This window comes from Kogia breviceps, chromosome 1 (assembly GCF_026419965.1).
Source record: "Kogia breviceps isolate mKogBre1 chromosome 1, mKogBre1 haplotype 1, whole genome shotgun sequence".
In the NCBI taxonomy this organism is placed as follows: Eukaryota; Metazoa; Chordata; class Mammalia; order Artiodactyla; family Physeteridae; genus Kogia; species Kogia breviceps.
This window is the reverse complement of record NC_081310.1, coordinates 90,308,016-90,325,579: the sequence shown is the minus strand read 5'-3', so window position 1 is coordinate 90,325,579 and position 17,564 is coordinate 90,308,016. Positions and strand designations below refer to the sequence as shown.

Here is a 17,564-nt window from a genome sequence, read left to right as displayed (position 1 = left end):
CTTAAAGAAGTCAAGAGTCATAGATACTTATGGATAAATATATAGAATACAGGGTACAGAGCCCAGAAAGAATGTGATAGAATGAGGGCATAGGGTCATAGCCATTCTCGTCCCCTGATCTCTCCTTATGTGGCCTTCTTGTCCCTAGACATTAAGGGCTTTTATAATGGCTTTGCTAGGAAGCATGTATTCCAAGCCAGTGTGGCAGGAGGTGATAGAACTTATATTCAAGTGCTGTACTTGCTACTTATTTACTGTGTGACCTCAAGCATGTTACTTAACTCTCTAAGCTTCAATTTCCTCATCTGTCAATTGGGGATAATAATTGTAATGTCTAGGCCTGGTGCAGAGCTCATGGGAGAAATAAGCTGTTTCTATTTTAGAATTCTCATATTCTTCCACGCCCATGACCTAACACACCTGTGTGGACAAACCAAATTTAGAACCCAGGCTCTTAAAGTAGATTCTTATACTTTAAAGAGTTCAGTAAACAACACAGGAAGCAATATGATTGCCTGTCTTTCTCCCAGAAAGTGTGGGAGTCTCCCCAAGGGGGAGGAGTGGACACTTTGGGATTCAGGGGGAAACATCTGCAGAAGTTCCTGCTGTCTACTCTAGCTGGTGGGAAATTTGAGAAAGACAGCTGGAGCTCAGGTTGCCATCTGAGCAAGTAGTACTTAATATCTCAGCCACTTGAGGCCCAATGAGACCAAGATTCAGGATTTTAATGTCTGTTTTCCTGCTCTGTCATCAGAACTGGGAGCTATGAGCCAGGCTTCTTAAAGATAAGACAACATAGATAGAGGCCTCCTTTTCTTTTTTTTTAGAGGCCTCCTCTTAATTGACTTATTCATGTCCAGAAAAATATCATAGGATGGGAATTGTTCCTTACTGTTTTAACTCTGTTATCTTGCTTAAGAGCACAAAGTTTAGAAACAGCAAAACTAAAGAAGGCAACCTCTGTCTTGGGGTACAGTCTGTACTTCTTTTACCCCATAGAATGCCTTCTAAAACCTAACAATTTAAACAATTCTTTGCTCTTCCTTTGCTCTCTTTTCAAGGCAAGATAATTAACATGAAATTCTTTAATAAGTCTCTGTTCATAAACTAAGCAACACATATAACTATACATTTTATGTATTACGTTAAATTAAAAAACCACAAAACTGTTTGCACACCAGTCGTTTTAGTTACATATGTGCTTATAGAATAAATAGTCCACTGAGGCAAGAAAGTACTTAACTTAAGTCACTACACAGTAAGGAGTATCGCTCCCACTGTCTCCACCCTGTCTTGATTGTAATTATTTGGAAGTAGCCCAATTATCAGACGTTTACTTATGATGATACCCAAAGGCATTTTTGACTTGACATTTCTTAATACAGCAAAAGAATAAATTGAGGTGACCAACCCACACTACAATGAGAACCCTATAGGTATTTTATACAGTTACAGTTAAAATAAAAACTAAATGCAATTATTATACTGTTGATTTTGATACTGACTTCAAATCCTCTCACACATGAATTTTGCAAAACTGAATCAGGTGTGGCTAAGGGTTCAGTTCATATTTTCATTCTATTTTACATTTTCAGTTCTGATTCATATTTTATTTTATTGTTCTTATTCTGTTTTATACACTGATATTTTTCTTTATCAAATGTGATGGTCTGTGCTGAGAATTTTCAATTGTTTTATAACAGGGCTTTTAAATACTGATTGCAGAAGATCTACCTTTCTGTCTTCAATTGCTAAAAGTTCTTAATGGTCCATGATGTGCTTTGTCTCTAATTTATGTTGCAGATTTACCATTGGTCTTATGAAGAAACCCAGGAATGACATCTCTTTCTGGGGTGCCTGAGGCATTCTGTTCCAGGTGTCTGTGTATTGCCCTTGATCTTGACCACAGGTAGTACTTCCTGTGCATCACCTGCTGCAGCTATATGAGGTTTGTCATTTAATCACTTATGCCTACTTTCCAGAAATAATGAAAATGACAGATGCCAAATGCAGTATGGCCACCATACTCCAGACACTGCACTGAACACCTTACTTGCATTAGTGTCATTTACTTCTCCCAACAACCCTATGAGATGGTTCATCTTAACTCTGTTACTGCTGAAGAAAGAAAGGCTTAGAGAGATTAAATAACTTGCCAAGGTCACATGATCTATAAATAACAGACTGGGGACTTAAACCCAGGTCTCCCTGACCACAGAGCCAGAGTTCTGAACCAGTCACTCTAGTACCTTATAAACAAAGATTTACGTGAGATTTGCAAACTTGAAAACAGTTGTGACAAGATTAGAAAACTATGGAAGATTTTATTTTCTTTCTTTAAAATTTTTTTTCACTGCTGTATTACATTTGAAATTTTTAAAAGAGGAGACAGAACCCTAATATTTAAAAATCCCATATCCTAAATGTCCTGCTCTTAACTAAAAATGATATCTGATAAAGTAATTCGAGTGGTGGATAATTAAATGTGTTAGTCCTTGTATGATTACATCATTAAAGGATGTTTGGAGTCATTATGTTTTAAGCCAACCGAATGGTTTTCTCAGGGTAGTGTTGGGGCAGGCAAGTGGATGGAGAAAAGGAAGCTACTGGACTTCCTCTACCATGCTTCATCTGGTGCTGTCCCCACAATTCATTGCACTCTCCAGTGATCCCAGGTAGAGTTCTTCACTGAAGCTTATTAGTCTATAGCTTGTTGTTTTGGTTTTGTTTGGTTTTTTGTTCTGTTTTGGTGGGTTTTTTTTTTTTTTTTTTTTTTTTTTTTTTTTTTTTTTTTTTGCCTTTAAGAGCCCTTCTTTTATTGGGAAATAAATACAGAGTCAAATAAGTGGGCCAGCCAACATCTGTATTTCTGGGGGCTAAGAGGAAAGAGTCTGACTTTCTCAGAACTCAGTATCCTAGCTTCTCCCTCTTCCCTGGACTCACTTCAAGTCAGCCCACTTCTTTGGCATGACAGCACAGGAATCACTGTTCTGGGCTGCATACATGATCCATGAGCATCTCAGAGTATCATTGAATGACTTCGTGGAGCATGCAACCCTCATTCCCCAGCTGTCTCTGTCTCCCAGGGAAGCCTTAGTTGGTTGGGGACTGGAACTATTCAGAGACAGAGGAGAATCCAGCTCTGTGCCAGCCTTTGCAGGAAAAGTGCTCAGTGGATATACCAAAGAGTCTTCTAGAATGGCCAAAGATGCAGCCTTGGTTTGAGGTTTGTACAGAGGGAAGAACAAGGCTGAATGTGGTTAGTCAGGGTTTCTAGGGTACTGCGTAAATTATTGTCATATTTACCACTCTTGTCTAAGAAGGTAGATCAAAGTTATGGGAGGCAGTTTTTAGTGCACAGAAAAGGTTTGAGGTTGGTGACTCAACAGTCACGTTTACTGGTCCCTAAACACTGTTCCTTCCTAGAAGCTGTGGAATGGTAAGGACATTTCCCTCTCTCAAGTGGCTTATGGCAGCAGAAAGCAAGCTAGCAAACTACGTGGCTTGCCATGTAGGGTAATTTGGGGGACATTAAAAAGTACCCCCATCCCTACCAAGAATGTTTCTCAAAGAGCTGTGGAGACTGCAGGGACATGAGAAGTTCAGGGTGAAGTCCCAGGAAGGCCCCAGAAGGGGAGAGATTCCACATATTGGCTCTGGGGTCTGGAAGGATGGCAGGAGCATCAGGAAAGTGACAAGGGTTTGGGGAGAAAATCCTCAGATTTCAGATGCTCATGAATCTCTCCTCTCAACCTCCAGACTCCAGTGCTCTGAACGAGATCTGAACCCTGGAGGAGGCACTGATGTGGTAAACCTGGTAAAAGCCTTGGAGTGGGCTTTCTGACTAGCACAGATTGGGTAAGGTCCAGAAGGCACTGCCAGTGGGCATCATCACAGACCATACTGGGCTATGTCCCCAACTCCCCTCCTTGAGCCTGGGCACATCTATCTGCTCAGGAAGGTGACTTCCTGAATTCTCAGGGGAAAGATGCTGAACAAAACCTGGGCCTAGATCTGAGAGAGAGCCACCTCATAGTCTCATTTTCACCCCCATCTCTGCTCAACCTTACAACCCCAGACCATGGCAAGGCTGTTTGGTACACTGGTCTGCTCAGCCTCCATATCAGACACCTATCCCCATGGGCTTCCTCATCTCACCCAGCAGGGCTGACCCCAGGGTATTTTTCCCAGTGCTTTCCCCAGGCCAGTTTTAGACTCTGCAATCAGATCTCCTAGGAGATGTTTCAGAGTTTGGGGGAAGTTTATACTTTCATTTTGGTTTTGTGGGGTTTTGGTTTTTGATTTTCTTTAACTTATCCAGATAAATGTACTCATCATGGGCTCCAAATGGCCAGGTGGTCTGGACTGCTTCTCAGTGACCCTTCACTGTGGGGCTGGCTTATATTATAGGGAACTCTGGTCGGAGACCATGATGAGAACCGTCATTGGCTGGGAAGATGGGATACTCAGGGGCAGCCCAGACCCAGGCACCTTCAGGCAGGTCACTTTGCCATTCTAGGCCTTAAAGTGTCAGAAGAGAGAGAAGCAAGTCTCAGGGGGATATTTAGACTCTCTTGTTTAAGAACAGGAGATGACCTCATTGTGCAGCCCACCTGAGATTGCTTAGGGAGAGGTTTTCCCCACAGACACATGGTCCTCTTTGCTCTCATGGAGGGGCTCCACATAGCCAAAGGGAAGGAAGTGGTGCTTTGTCACAAGTGATGAAGATGTGGGGCAGAAAATGGTGCTCACCTGGGATGCTCTTGTTGCCTATACATTTCTCTGTGCCAGATGGAATATTCCATGGATAATGGGCTATTGGCTAACACAAGCTTGAAGATTCGTTAAGGTTCTTGCCAGTGTAATAAGTGGTATGGTGAGCGGATAGAGCACAAACTCTGGAGTCAAATTAGGATTGAATTAGGATTGCATCCAATCCTCCCATTTTTTTGGGCTATGAGCCATTAGACAAGTTATTTAGCAGCTCTGTTCCTCAATCTGTAAAATAGTGATAAATATGCCTGCTTTTTACTATCACAAAGATTAATGGAATAATGTATGTGGAGGCCCTGGACATTTAGGCAGTTGAGTTAGCAGAATTTTCCTCTTCCTACTCTCTTGAATATTCATGGGGAAAATGAGTACACTCCAGGGGAAGAGAAAGAGGTCTTGACCCTGAGTCAAGATTCTCAAGTTTGGTTCAGACCCTGCCTTTCACTACCACCAGCACTACCTCCTTCATAGGGCTGTTGTAAAGATCAAATAAGGCAGTGAATATGAAGGCCTTTGAAAACGGCTTTGTAAATACAAGGCATTGTCACCTGTGTATCTTTTGTTGTTGGTCTGCCAAAGTCTGTTCTTTATAGATGATGAAGCAGCTTGGTGTACCAAGTATAATAACTGCAAACCTCAGGTTAGTCACCTTGCCTCTTAGGTCCTGCAACTGTTCCCTGTGGCTGCTATAACAAATTGACACAAACTTGATGGCTTAACTGTAGGATTTTCTGGATATTCTTTATGAAATTGAGAAGTTCCCCACTATTTCTAGCTGGTCAAGAGTTTTTATCATGAAAAACTGTTCAGTTGGTAAATGATCTACCTGGGTTCTGTGGAACTTTAATCTTCTGTGATCTCTAAGAATAAAGGAGAAAAAAGAGCTTTTAGATTTGTGCAGGAGGACCTTCAAGATGGTGGAGGAGTAAGAAGAGGAGATCACCTTCCTCCCCACAAATACATCAAAAATACATCTACATGTGGAACAGCTCTTACAGAACACCTACTGAACACTGGCAGAAGACCTCAGACTTCCCAAAAGGCAAGAAATGGCCCACGTACCTGGCCATGTGGTTGACAGGGTCTTGGTGCTCCAGCGGTGTGTGAGGCCTGAGCCTTAGAGGTGGGAGAGCCGAGTTAAGGACATTGGTTCACCAGAGACCTCCCAGCGCAATGTAATATCAATGAGTGAGAGCTCTCCCAGAGATCTCCATCTCAATGCTAAGACCCAGCTCCACTCAATGACCAGCAAGCTACAGTGCTGGACACCCCTTGCCAAACGACTAGCAAGACAGGAACACAACCACACCCATTAGCAGAGAGGCTGCCTAAAATCATAACAAGGTCACAGGCACCCCGAAACACACCACCAGATGCAGTCCTGCACACCAGAAAGACAAGATCCAGCCTCATCCACCAGAACACAGGCACCAGTCCCCTCCACCAGGAAGCCTATACAATCCAGTGAACCAACCTTAGTCACTGGGGGTAGACACAAAAACAATGGGAACTATGAACATGCAGCTTGTGAAAAGGAGACCCCATACACAGTAAATTAAGCAAAATGAGAAGACGCAGAAAAACGCAGCAGGTGAAGGAGCAAAGTAAAAACCCACCTGACCAAACAAATGAAGAGGAAGTAGGAAGTCTACCTGAAAAAGAATTCAGAGTAATGATAGTAAAGATGATCCAAAATCTTGGAAATAGAATGCAGAAACTACAAGAAACGTTTAACAAGGACCTAGAAGAACTAAAGAGCAAACAAACAGTGATGAACAACACAGTAAATGAAATAAAAAACTCTCTAGAACGAAAAAATAGCAGAAAAATTGAGGCAGAAGAACGGAGAAGTGACCTGGAAGAAAAAAGAGTAGAAATAACTGCTGCAGAGAAGAAAAAAGAATTAAAAGAATTGAGGACAGTCTCAGAGACTTCTGGGACAACATTAAATGCCCAACATACAAATGATAGGGGGCCCAGAAGAAGAAGAGAAAAAGAAAGGGATTGAGAAAATATTTGAAGAGATTATAGTTGAAAACCTCCCTACTATGGGAAAGGAAATAGTCAATCAAGTCCAGGAAGCACAGAGAGTACCATACAGGATAAATCCAAGGAGAAACATGTCAAGACACATATTAATCAAACTATCAAAAATTAAATACAAAGAAAAAGTATTAAAAGCAGCAAGGGAAAAGCAACAAATAACATACAAGGGAATCTCCATAAGGTTAACAGCTGATCTTTCAGCAGAAACTCTGCAAGCCAGAAGGGATTGGCAGGACATATTTAAACCAATGAAAGGGAAAAACCTAAAACCAAGATTACTCTACCCAGCAAGGATCTCAATCAGATTTGACAGATATATTAAAATCTTTACAGAGAAGCAAAAGGTAAGAGAATTCAGCACCACCAAACCAGCTTTACAAACAAATGCTAAAGGAACTTTTCTAGGCAGGAAACACAAGAGAAGGAAAAGACCTACAAAAACAAACCCAAAACAAGAAACTGATAATAAGAACATACATATTGATAATTACCTTAAGTGTAAATGAATTAAATGCTCCAACCAAAAGACAAAGAATGGCTGAATGGTACAAAAACAGGACCTGTATATATGCTGTCTACAAGAGACCCACTTCAGACCTAGGGACACATACAGAATGAAAATGAGGGGATAGAAAAAGATATTCCATGCAAAAGGAAATCAAAAGAAAACTGGAGTAGCAATTCTCATAGCAGAAAAAATACACCTTAAAATAAAGACTATTACAAGAGACAAAGAAGGACACTACATAATGATCAAGGGATCAATCCAAGAAGAAGATATAACAATTGTAAATATTTATGCACCCAACGTAGAGGCACCTCAATACATAAGGTAACTGCTAACAGCCATAAGAGGGGAAATAAACAGTAACACAATCATTGTAGGGGACTTTAACAACCCACCTTCACCAATGGACAGATCAACCAAAATGAAAATAAATAAGGAAACACAAGCTTTAAATGATACATTAAACAAGATGGACTTAATTGATATTTATAGGACATGCCATCCAAAAACAACAGAATACACTTTCTTCTCAAGTGCTCATGAAACATTCTCCAGGATAGATCATATCTTGGGTCACAAATCAAGCCTTGGTAAATTTAAGAAAATTGAAAGTATATCAAGTATCTTTTCTGACCACAATACTATGAGACTAGGTATCAATTACAGGAAAAGAAAACTGTAAAAATTACAAATGCATGGAGGCTAAACAATAACTAATAAATAACCAAGACATCACGGAAGTAATCAAAGAGGAAATAAAAAAATACCTAGAAACAAATAATGAAAACACGATGGCTGAAAATCTATGGGATGCAGCGAAAACAGTTCAAAGAGGGAAGTTTATAGCAATACGATCCTAACTGAAGAAACAAGAAACATCTCAAATAAACAACCTAACCTTACACCTAAAGCAATTAGAGAAAGAAGAACAAAAAAACCCCAAAGTTAGCAGAAGGAAAGAAATCATAAAGATGAGACCAGAAATAAATGAAAAAGAAATGAAGGAAACAGTAGCAAAGATCAAAAAAGTAAAAGCTGGTTCTTTGAAAGATAAACAAAATTGATAAACCGTTAACCAGGCTCATCGGGAAAAAAAGGGAGAAGACTCAAATCAACAGAGCAAGAAATGAAAAAGAAGTAACAACTGACACTGTAGAAATACAAAGGATCATGAGAGATTACTACAAGCAACTATATGCCAATAGTATGGACAACCTGGAAGAAATGGACAAATTTTTAGAAAAGCACAATCTTCAGGCACTGAACCAGGAATAAATAGAAAATATAAACAGACCAATCACAATCACTGAAATTGAAACTGTGATTAAAAATCTTGCAACAAACAAAAGCCCAGGACCAGATTGCTTCACAGGCGAATTCTATCAAACATTTAGAGAAGAGCTAACACCTATCTTCTCAAACTCTTCCAAAATATAGCAGAGAGAGGAACACTCCCAAACTCAATTTACAAGGCCACCATCACCCTGATACCAAAACCAGACAAAGATGTCTCAAAGAAAGAAAACTACAGGCCAATATCACTGATGAACATAGATGCAAAAATCCTCAACAAAATACTAGCAAACAGAATCCAGCAGCACATTAAAAGGATCATACATCGTGATCAAGGGGGGGGGTTTATTCCATCAAAGCAAGGATTCCTCAGTGTACGCAAATCAATCAATGTGATATACCATATTAAAAAATTGAAGGATAAAACCATATAATAATCTCAGTAGATGCAGAAAAAGCTTTTGACAGAATTCAACACCCATTTATGATAAAAACGCTCCAGAAAGTAGGCATAGAGGGAACTTACTTCAACATAATAAAGGCCACATATGACAAACCCACAGCCAACATCATTTTCAATGGTGAAAAACTGAAACCATTTCCACTAAGATCAGGAACAAGACAAGGATGTCCACTCTCACCAGTATTATTCAACATAGATTTGTAAGTTTTAGCCACAGCAAACAGAGATAAAAAAGAAATAAAAGGAGTCCAAATCAGAAAAGAAGAAGTAAAGCTGTCACTGTTTGCAGATTACATGATACTATACATAGAAAATCATAAAGATGCTACCAGAAAACTTCTAGAGTTAATCAATGAATTTGGTAAAGTGACAGGATACAAAATTAATGCACAGAAATTTCTGGCATTCCTATACACTAATGATGAAAGATCTGAAAGAGAAATTAAGGAAACACTCCCATTTACCATAGCAAAGCAAAGAATATCTAGGCATAAACCTACCCAAGGAGACAAAAGACCTGTATGCAGAAAACTATAAGACACTGATGAAAGAAATTAAAGATGACACAAACAGATGGAGAGATATACCATGTCCTTGGACTGGAGGAATCAACATTGTGAAAATGACTATACTACCCAAAGCAATCTACAGATTCAATGCAATCCCTATCAAACTACCAATGGCATTTTTCACAGACCTAGAACAAAAAAATTCACAATTTGTATGGAAACACAAAAGACCCCGAATAGCCAAAGCAATCTTGAGGAAAGAAAAACGGAGGTAGAGGAATCAGGCTCCCTGATTCAGACTATACTACAAAGCTACAGTAATCAAGACAGTGTGGTACTGGCACAAAAACAGAAATATAGATCAATGGAATAGGATAGAAAGCACAGAGATAAACCCACACATATATGGTTACCTTATCTTTGATAAAGGAGGCAAGAATATAGAATGGAGCAAAGGCAGCCTCTTCAATAAGTGATGCTGGGAAAACTGGACAGCTACATGTAAAAGAATGAAATTAGAACACTTCCTAACACCATACACAAAAATAAAGTCAAAATGGATTAAATACCTAAATGTAAGTCCAGACACTATAAAACTCTTAGAGGAAAACATAGGCAGAACACTCTATGACATAAATCACAGCAAGATCCTTTTTGACCCACCTCCTAGAGAAATGGAAATAAAACCAAAAATAAACAAATGGGACCTAATGAAACTTAAAAGCATTTGGACTGCAAAGGAAACCATAAACAAGATGAAAAGACAACCCTCAGAATGGGAGAAATATTTGCAAACAAAGCAACTGACAGGGATTAATTTCCAAAATTTACAAGCAGCTCATGCAGTGCAATATAAGAAAAAACAAACAACCCAATCCAAAAATGGCCAGAAGACTTAAATGGACATTTCTCCAAAGAAGATATAGAGATTGCCAACAAACACATGAAAATATGCTCAACATCACTAATCATTAGAGAAATGCAAATCAAATCTACAACGCGGTATCATCTCACATCAGTCAGAATGGCCATCATCAAAAAATCTACAAACAATAAATGCTGGAGAGGATGTGGAGAAAAGGGAACACTCTTGCACTGCTGGTGGGAATGTAAATTGATATAGCCACTATTGAGAACAGTATGGAGGTTCCTTAAAAAACTAAAAATAGAACTACCATACAACCCAGCAATCCTACTACTGGGCATATACCCTGAGAAAACCATAATTCAAAAAGAGTCATGTACCAAAATGTTTATTGCAGTTCTATTTATGATAGCCAGGACATGGAAGCAACCTAAGTGTCCATCAACAGATGAATGGATAAAGATGATGTGGCACATATATACAATGGAATATTACTCAGCCATAAAAAGAAATGAAACTGAGTTATCTGTAATGAGGTGGATAGACCTGGAGTCTGTCATACAGAGTGAAGTAAGTCAGAAGAAGAAAAACAAATACCGTATGCTAACACATATATATGGAATCTAAGAAAAAAAATGTCATGAAGAGACTAGGGGTAGGACGGGAATAAAACACAGACCTACTAGAGCATGGACTTGAGGATACGGGGAGGGGGAAGGGTAAGCTGTGACGAAGTGAGAGAGTGGCATGGACATATATACACTACCAAACATAGGGTGGATAGCTAGTGGGAAGCAGCCGCATGGCACAGGGAGATCAGCTTGGTACTTTGTGACCACCTAGAGACGTGGGATAGGGAGGGTGGGAGGGAGGGAGATGCAAGAGGGAAGAGATATGGGAACATATGTATACGTATAACTGATTCACTTTGTTGTAAAGCAGAAACTAACACACCATTGTAAAACAGTTATACTCCAATAACGATGTTTAAAAAAAGGAAGATATACAGATTGCCAACAAATACATGAAAGGATGCTCAACATCATTAATCATTGGAGAAATGCAAATCAAATCTACAATGAGGTATCACCTCACAGTGGTCAGAATGGCCATCATCAAAATATCTAGAAACAATAAATGCTGGAGAGGGTGTGGAGAAAAGGGAACCCTCTTGCACTGTTGGTGGGAATGTAAATTGATACAGCCACTATGGAGAACAGTATGGAGGTTCCTTAAAAAACTACAACTAGAACTACCATATGACCCCACAATCCCACTACTGGGCATATACCCTGAGAAAACCATAATTCAAAAAGGGTCATGTACCACAATGTTCGTTGCAGCACTATTTACAATAGTCAGGACATGGAAGCAATCTAAGTGTCCATTGACAGATGAACGGATAAAGAAGATGTGGCACATATATACAATGGAATATTACTCATCCATAAAAAGAAACGAAATTTAGTTATTTGCAGTGAGGTGGATGGACCTAGAGACTGTCATACAGAGTGAAGTAAGTCAGAAAGAGAAAAGCAAATACTGTATGCTAACACATATATATGGAATAAATAAAAAATGGTTCTGAGGAACCTAGGGGCAGGACAGGAATAAAGACGCAAGCGTAGAGAATGGACTTGAGGACATGAGGTGGAGGAATGGTATGCTGGACGAAGTGAGAGAGTGGAATGGACATATATACACTACGAAATGTAAAATATATAGCTAGTGGGAAGCAGCTGTATAGCACAGGGAGATCAGCTCGGTGCTTTGTGTCCACCTAGAGGGGTGGGATAGGTAGGGTGGGAGGGAGACGCAAGAGGGAGGGGATATGGGGATATATGTATTCGTATAGCTGATTCACTTTGTTATAAAGCAGAAACTAACACAACAATGTAAAGTAATTATACTCCAATAAAGATGTTAAAAAAATAAAAGATTTGTGCAGAGAGAAGAAAAAACTTTTCAGTTTTGTCAAATTATTTTTCTTTGTCTATTAATGTGATCATGTGATTCTTCTTCTTTAGCCTGTTGGTATGATGGATTAATTGTTTTTCAAATGTTAAACCAGTCTTGCATACCTGGGATAAATCCCACTTTGTTGTAGTATATAATTCTTTTTGTACATTGTTGGATTGGAGTTGCTAATTAATATTTTGTTGAGGATTTTTCTGCCTATAAACATGAGAGTTATTTGTCCATGGGGTTTCTTTCCTTGTATAGTCTTTGTCTGGTTTTGTTATTAGAGTGAGTGGGAATATGGAAAATAATGAGTTCGGAAGAATTCCCTTTACTTCTATCTTCTGAAAGAGATTCTAGAGAACTGGTATGATTTCTTCCATTAAATGTTTGGTAGAATTCACCAGTAAGCCCATCTGGAACTGATGCTTTCTGCTTCGGAAGGTAATTAATTATTGATTCAATTTATTTAATAGATGTAGGCCTATTCAGATGGTCTATTTCATCCTGTGTGAGTTTTGGCAGGTGTGTCTTTCAAGGAGTTGGTCCATTTCATTTAGATTTTCAAATTTGTGGGCATAGAGATGTTCATAGCATTTCTTTATTATCCTTTTAATGTTTATGAGGTTGGTAGTGATGTCCCCTGTTTCATTTCTAATATTAGTAATTTGCATCCTCTTTTTTTCCTTATTTAGCCTGGCTACAGATTTATTGATTTTGCTGACATTTTCAGAGAACCACATTTTGGTTTCATTGATTTTCTCTATTGATTTCCTGTTTTCAGTTTCATTTCTTACTGTTCTAATTTTATTATTTCTTTTCTTCTGCTAACTTTGGATTTAATATGCTCTTCTTTTTCTAGTTTGATGAAGTGGAAGCTTCAATTACTGATTTTAGTCCTTTATTCTTTTCTAATACATGCATTCAATGTTATAAATTTCTTTCTAAGCACTACTATTGCTATATCCCACATATTTTGATAAGTAGTGTTTTCATTTTCATTTTGTTCAAAATATTCAAAAATTTCTCTTGAGATTTCTTCTTTAACATATCTTATTTAGAAGTGTGTTGTCTAATCTCCACATATATTGAAGTTTTCCATTTTTTTCTGTTGATTTCCAGTTTTATTCCATTGTGGTCTAAGAGCAGAAATTGTATGACTTGTATTCTTTTAAATTTGTTAAGGTGTGTTTTATGGCCCAAAAGGTGGTCTATGTTGGTGAATGTTCCATGTGAGCTTGAGAAGAATGTGTGTTCTGCTGTCGTTGGATGAAGTAGTCTATAGATGTACATTTATACAGTTAATTGGTGGTGGAATTGAGTCCAATGATGTCCTTACTGATTTTCTGCCTGTTGGATACCTCTATTTCTGATAGAGGGGTGTTGAAATCTCCAATAATGACAGAGGATTTATCTCTTCCTCCTTGTAGTTCAAACTTTTTTGCCACACATATTTGAAGCTCTGTTGTTAGGCACATACATGTTAAGTGTTGCTATGTCTTCTTGGAGAATTGACCCCTTTGTCATTATGTAACTTCCTTCTTTATCCTGATAACTTTCCTTGCTTTGATGTCAGTAGATCCGAGTTTCTGACCTTTATTATTTTCCTTCTCTATAAAGAATTTCTTTTAACATTTCTTACAAGTCAGAACCACTGGCAACAAATTCCCTCCATTTTTGTTTGTCTGAAAAAGTCCTTATGTCTCCTTCACTTTTTAAGGGTAATTTCACAGGGTACAGAAATTTATAGGTTGGTGGTTTTTTCCTCAACACTTTAAATATTTTACTCCACTCTCAATTCTTGCTTGCAGTTCATTTTTTTAAGTTAAATAAATGTGGAGATATTTTGAAGACATATGTTGTGACCTCACTTGCTCTTCAGCGACACTACTGACTTTATGCTGAATAAGATGATAGTTTTTAAGTACTAGAAAATATTTCCTCAATTTTTTATGCATTTCACAGTGACCTGATATTTTATTTCCACCACAGAGATACAATAGATGTAAATGTTCTCAAGAGCATAGAGAATAGTAAAATGTAAAATAATTAAGAAGTAATGAGTTTTTATTCCCTTAGTTTTTGATATAATTTATTTAATTATAAGTTTATATAATTCAATTTTTAATAATGTAATGTTTATCAATAACCAACTCATAAGATTTCTGAAAATTTAACAATTGGCTCTCATGAGTTGGTACGTGCTGGCTCCAGCACACCACTGGGTAGTGTTGTGGGGAGGATAGTTGGGTGTCAGGTGTTTGTGTGTGGAGGGGGTGATGAGAATAAAGAGCACTTTCACATATATCACCAGTTCTTATTACCCTTGTCCTCTTAGGGAGGCCCATTGGAAAGTGCCTTTGACCTGTTAAAATGGACTTTAAAATTACCTGTTAAAATGGCCTTTCAGTTTCCTTGTGAGCCAATAATAGCATCTTTCCCATGTTTCATATGTATAGCTTAACTTATGGAAAAGCACAAGATCTTTCTTCTGTCAACTCTAGTCCCTTCTCCTCAACAAAAAATTAGTTACAAATTCTAAAATAAGGTGGCCCCTCCAAACACAGCACAGGGCTCACTAAATTCTACCACAATGTACCCAGCAGGAAAATTGGGTTTCAGCCAGCTGACCCACCCTTGCCCACCCCCATCTCTCTGTGACTTTAGCACCAGGACCTGACTGCATGGAGGGGTGTTCTCTGAAATTATGGAACAAATCAGAAGTAAAAGGTCCATCAGCTCATTAAAAGTCAGTCATCCAAGTTCAACTTTGAACTAACACATCCAAATTTGGGGTGGCTTGACATGACTATATATTTTCTTTGTATAATAAGAGTTACCAGACAGAACCGCCCAGAGAGTCTTGACATCCCTTTCCAGAAGACAGCTAAGAAAGGGAGGGGGGGGAGCACATTTCTGCCCAAGGCTGTGGTTTGACCGAGGTGACTACACAGCTCCCTTCTCGGCTCTTGCAGTCTAAGCACCTGACTTTGACTTCTTGGGAACAGCAGAGTGACTTAAAGCCTGAAAGAAGATGAGCAATCCTCGAGGCACAGGCAGAAAAAGTCCCAGTGAGACAGGAAGCCTACTGGTTCCTGATGCATAAACTAGACAGTAGAGGCAGCACTTGCCTGACAAAGAGCTCACTCTGCCGTGGCGTCTGCGAGCAGCTGCCGGGCTCCTCACCAGGCTCCCTTCCCTCTCCTCACTGGCTGATGGATCCCAAGAGACTCCTCTCCTTGAACATCCTGCTGTTTTTCTCCCTAGCTTTTGAGCTAAGCTGCAGAACAGGTAAGTGCTCATCTGTCTGAGGGCTTGGGTCCCATGATTACCTGTCAGGAATCAGCTGTAGCCCATGGATGGAGAGAAGATGCAGGGGTGGCGGGTTGTTTTTCAGCCGCCTCTTCCTCTGAGACTGACTCTGAGTTCTTCCTGCCTCTTTTAAAGAGGAAGGAACATTGTGAGTTACTGGGCTCCTGGCTTCTGAGGCTAAGCCCCACCGGTCCTAGTTTCCAAGGAAACCAGGAGCTCTAAGCCAAAGGCACTGGTCACATTCTAGACCAGCCTCTCTGGGTGAGAGGCTCCAGTCAAAGTCCTGGCTGAGTGGTTGGTTTTGCATGAGTATCCTTCTGGCAAAGACCCAGGCTAAGGGAATGAGCTGTAGGGATGGAGCTCTGGGAGAATATTACTCCTACAACCCCGTCCTGGATGGGGATCCTCACACACGCAAGCAGACAAATGAAAAACATGGTCCACCTACATGAAAGGGTTGTAGTGGGAAGAGAGGGTAGAAGTGAAAACCCCAGGCACTGGATGAGAACAGATAGTGGCCACAGTGTGGTCATACTGGTGGCTACGTTCCTGGAAGAGAAGGCTCCAAGGCAGCAAGAGGGGGAGAGGCCAGGATTTTTGGAACCCAGGGTTGGTTACAGTAAGTGATAAATGAAAATTGGAAATGCTCAGGGTAAGGGCAGCTCCAGTGTAGGGCCAGACACAAGACAAAGTGTTTGGAGCTGGGCTCTGCTCCTGTCTTTCTGGTTTGCTGGTATTCTCTGTTTAGTAATAGCTGAGCTATGAGAAAAGGTGTTTGAGAAAGAAAAAGCCAAGCAAGGGGCAGACTTTGGGCTCATTATGGAGTAGGTGAGAATCTCCTTTCTGCTTAAATGCCTTGGGACTGTGGGAAGCAGTCTGGAGTGGAAGTGGCATTAAGGAAGGGGGGACATCCTGGGCTCTGGATGTTCTGTTCTTGGGGTTTTCAAGACTGCAAATCCATTATGGACTTTTCCAGGAGAAGCCCAGAGATATGCTAGGATTGTCAGAGGGGCTGCGCTTGGGATCTGTTTTTGGCCAGATTCCCAGATGAATAGCCCTTCCTTGGCCCCACTTTTCCTCAGAATCAGGCAGACCCATGGCTCTTGCTACCCAAGGTCTCAGAGAGCAATAATTGAACTGAGGGCTCAGAAAGCCAAACGGAACCACTTTAAGCCATCACAGGGAGAGTCAAACTTTCCTGGGTGCACCCCATTTGTGACTCCACCATTTTTGGAATTCTTCTTAGTGACTATCAGGCATGATGGGTTTCAACAGTGAGCTGGACTTTTCTAACTCTGGGCTGGCTTGCCTCCTGGCCAGGCTGGCTCTGGCATTTCAGGTTCTGCTGAGAGCTGCTGCACGGAAAGCTTTGGAGGTCACTGGTTAGTGAGAAACAGCCTAGTCCCACAGGCATGTCTACCCAATCGGTAGTGTCTCCCTTCCTTGCCTTTGTCTTCTCTGAAATATGTACAAAAATTTTAGTGTTTTTATTTTAAAATATGTACCCTTTTGTGAAACCCCAATAAAACCCAGACGGAAATGCTTTGCAAATGGGACAGGTCATTCATGACAGATTCACCCAACCAAGAAACCCCATTCTTGTAAAATCAGTACCCACTCCCTTTCCCATCTCTACTGAGCTCGACTTCCAATTCCCAGTCAAAACTGTAAAAATCAAAAAGTCCACATGTCCCTCCCCACAATAAAGTGAATTTTCCATTTCCCCCAATGATACATTTTTTAATAGACTTCATTGTTTTAGAGCTGTTTTGGGTTCACAGCAAAACCGAGCAGAAGGTACAGAGATTTCCAACTACCTCCACACATGCACAGCCT

The 17,564-nt window shown here is 39.9% G+C and overlaps 1 protein-coding gene across 4 annotated transcripts in view; it reads left to right on the top strand.

Annotated features, from left to right (window-relative positions):
• Positions 1 to 3,812: 3,812 nt before the first annotated feature.
• The window catches only part of SLAMF1 (signaling lymphocytic activation molecule family member 1), a 47,583-nt gene continuing 33,831 nt past the window's right edge, over positions 3,813 to 17,564 (top strand). Inside the window, exon 1 of one of the 4 annotated variants that reach the window (XM_067039496.1) lies at positions 3,813 to 3,858. Coding sequence is in view for 3 of the 4 variants with exons in the window: in XM_059067299.2 (XP_058923282.2) it covers positions 15,515 to 15,707 (193 nt within the window). In the remaining variant the exon portion in view is untranslated. Of the gene's footprint in view, positions 3,859 to 15,405; positions 15,708 to 17,564 lie in introns of those variants that run through there. The other 3 variants (XM_059067299.2, XM_067039493.1, XM_067039501.1) reach the window with 3 other exon arrangements.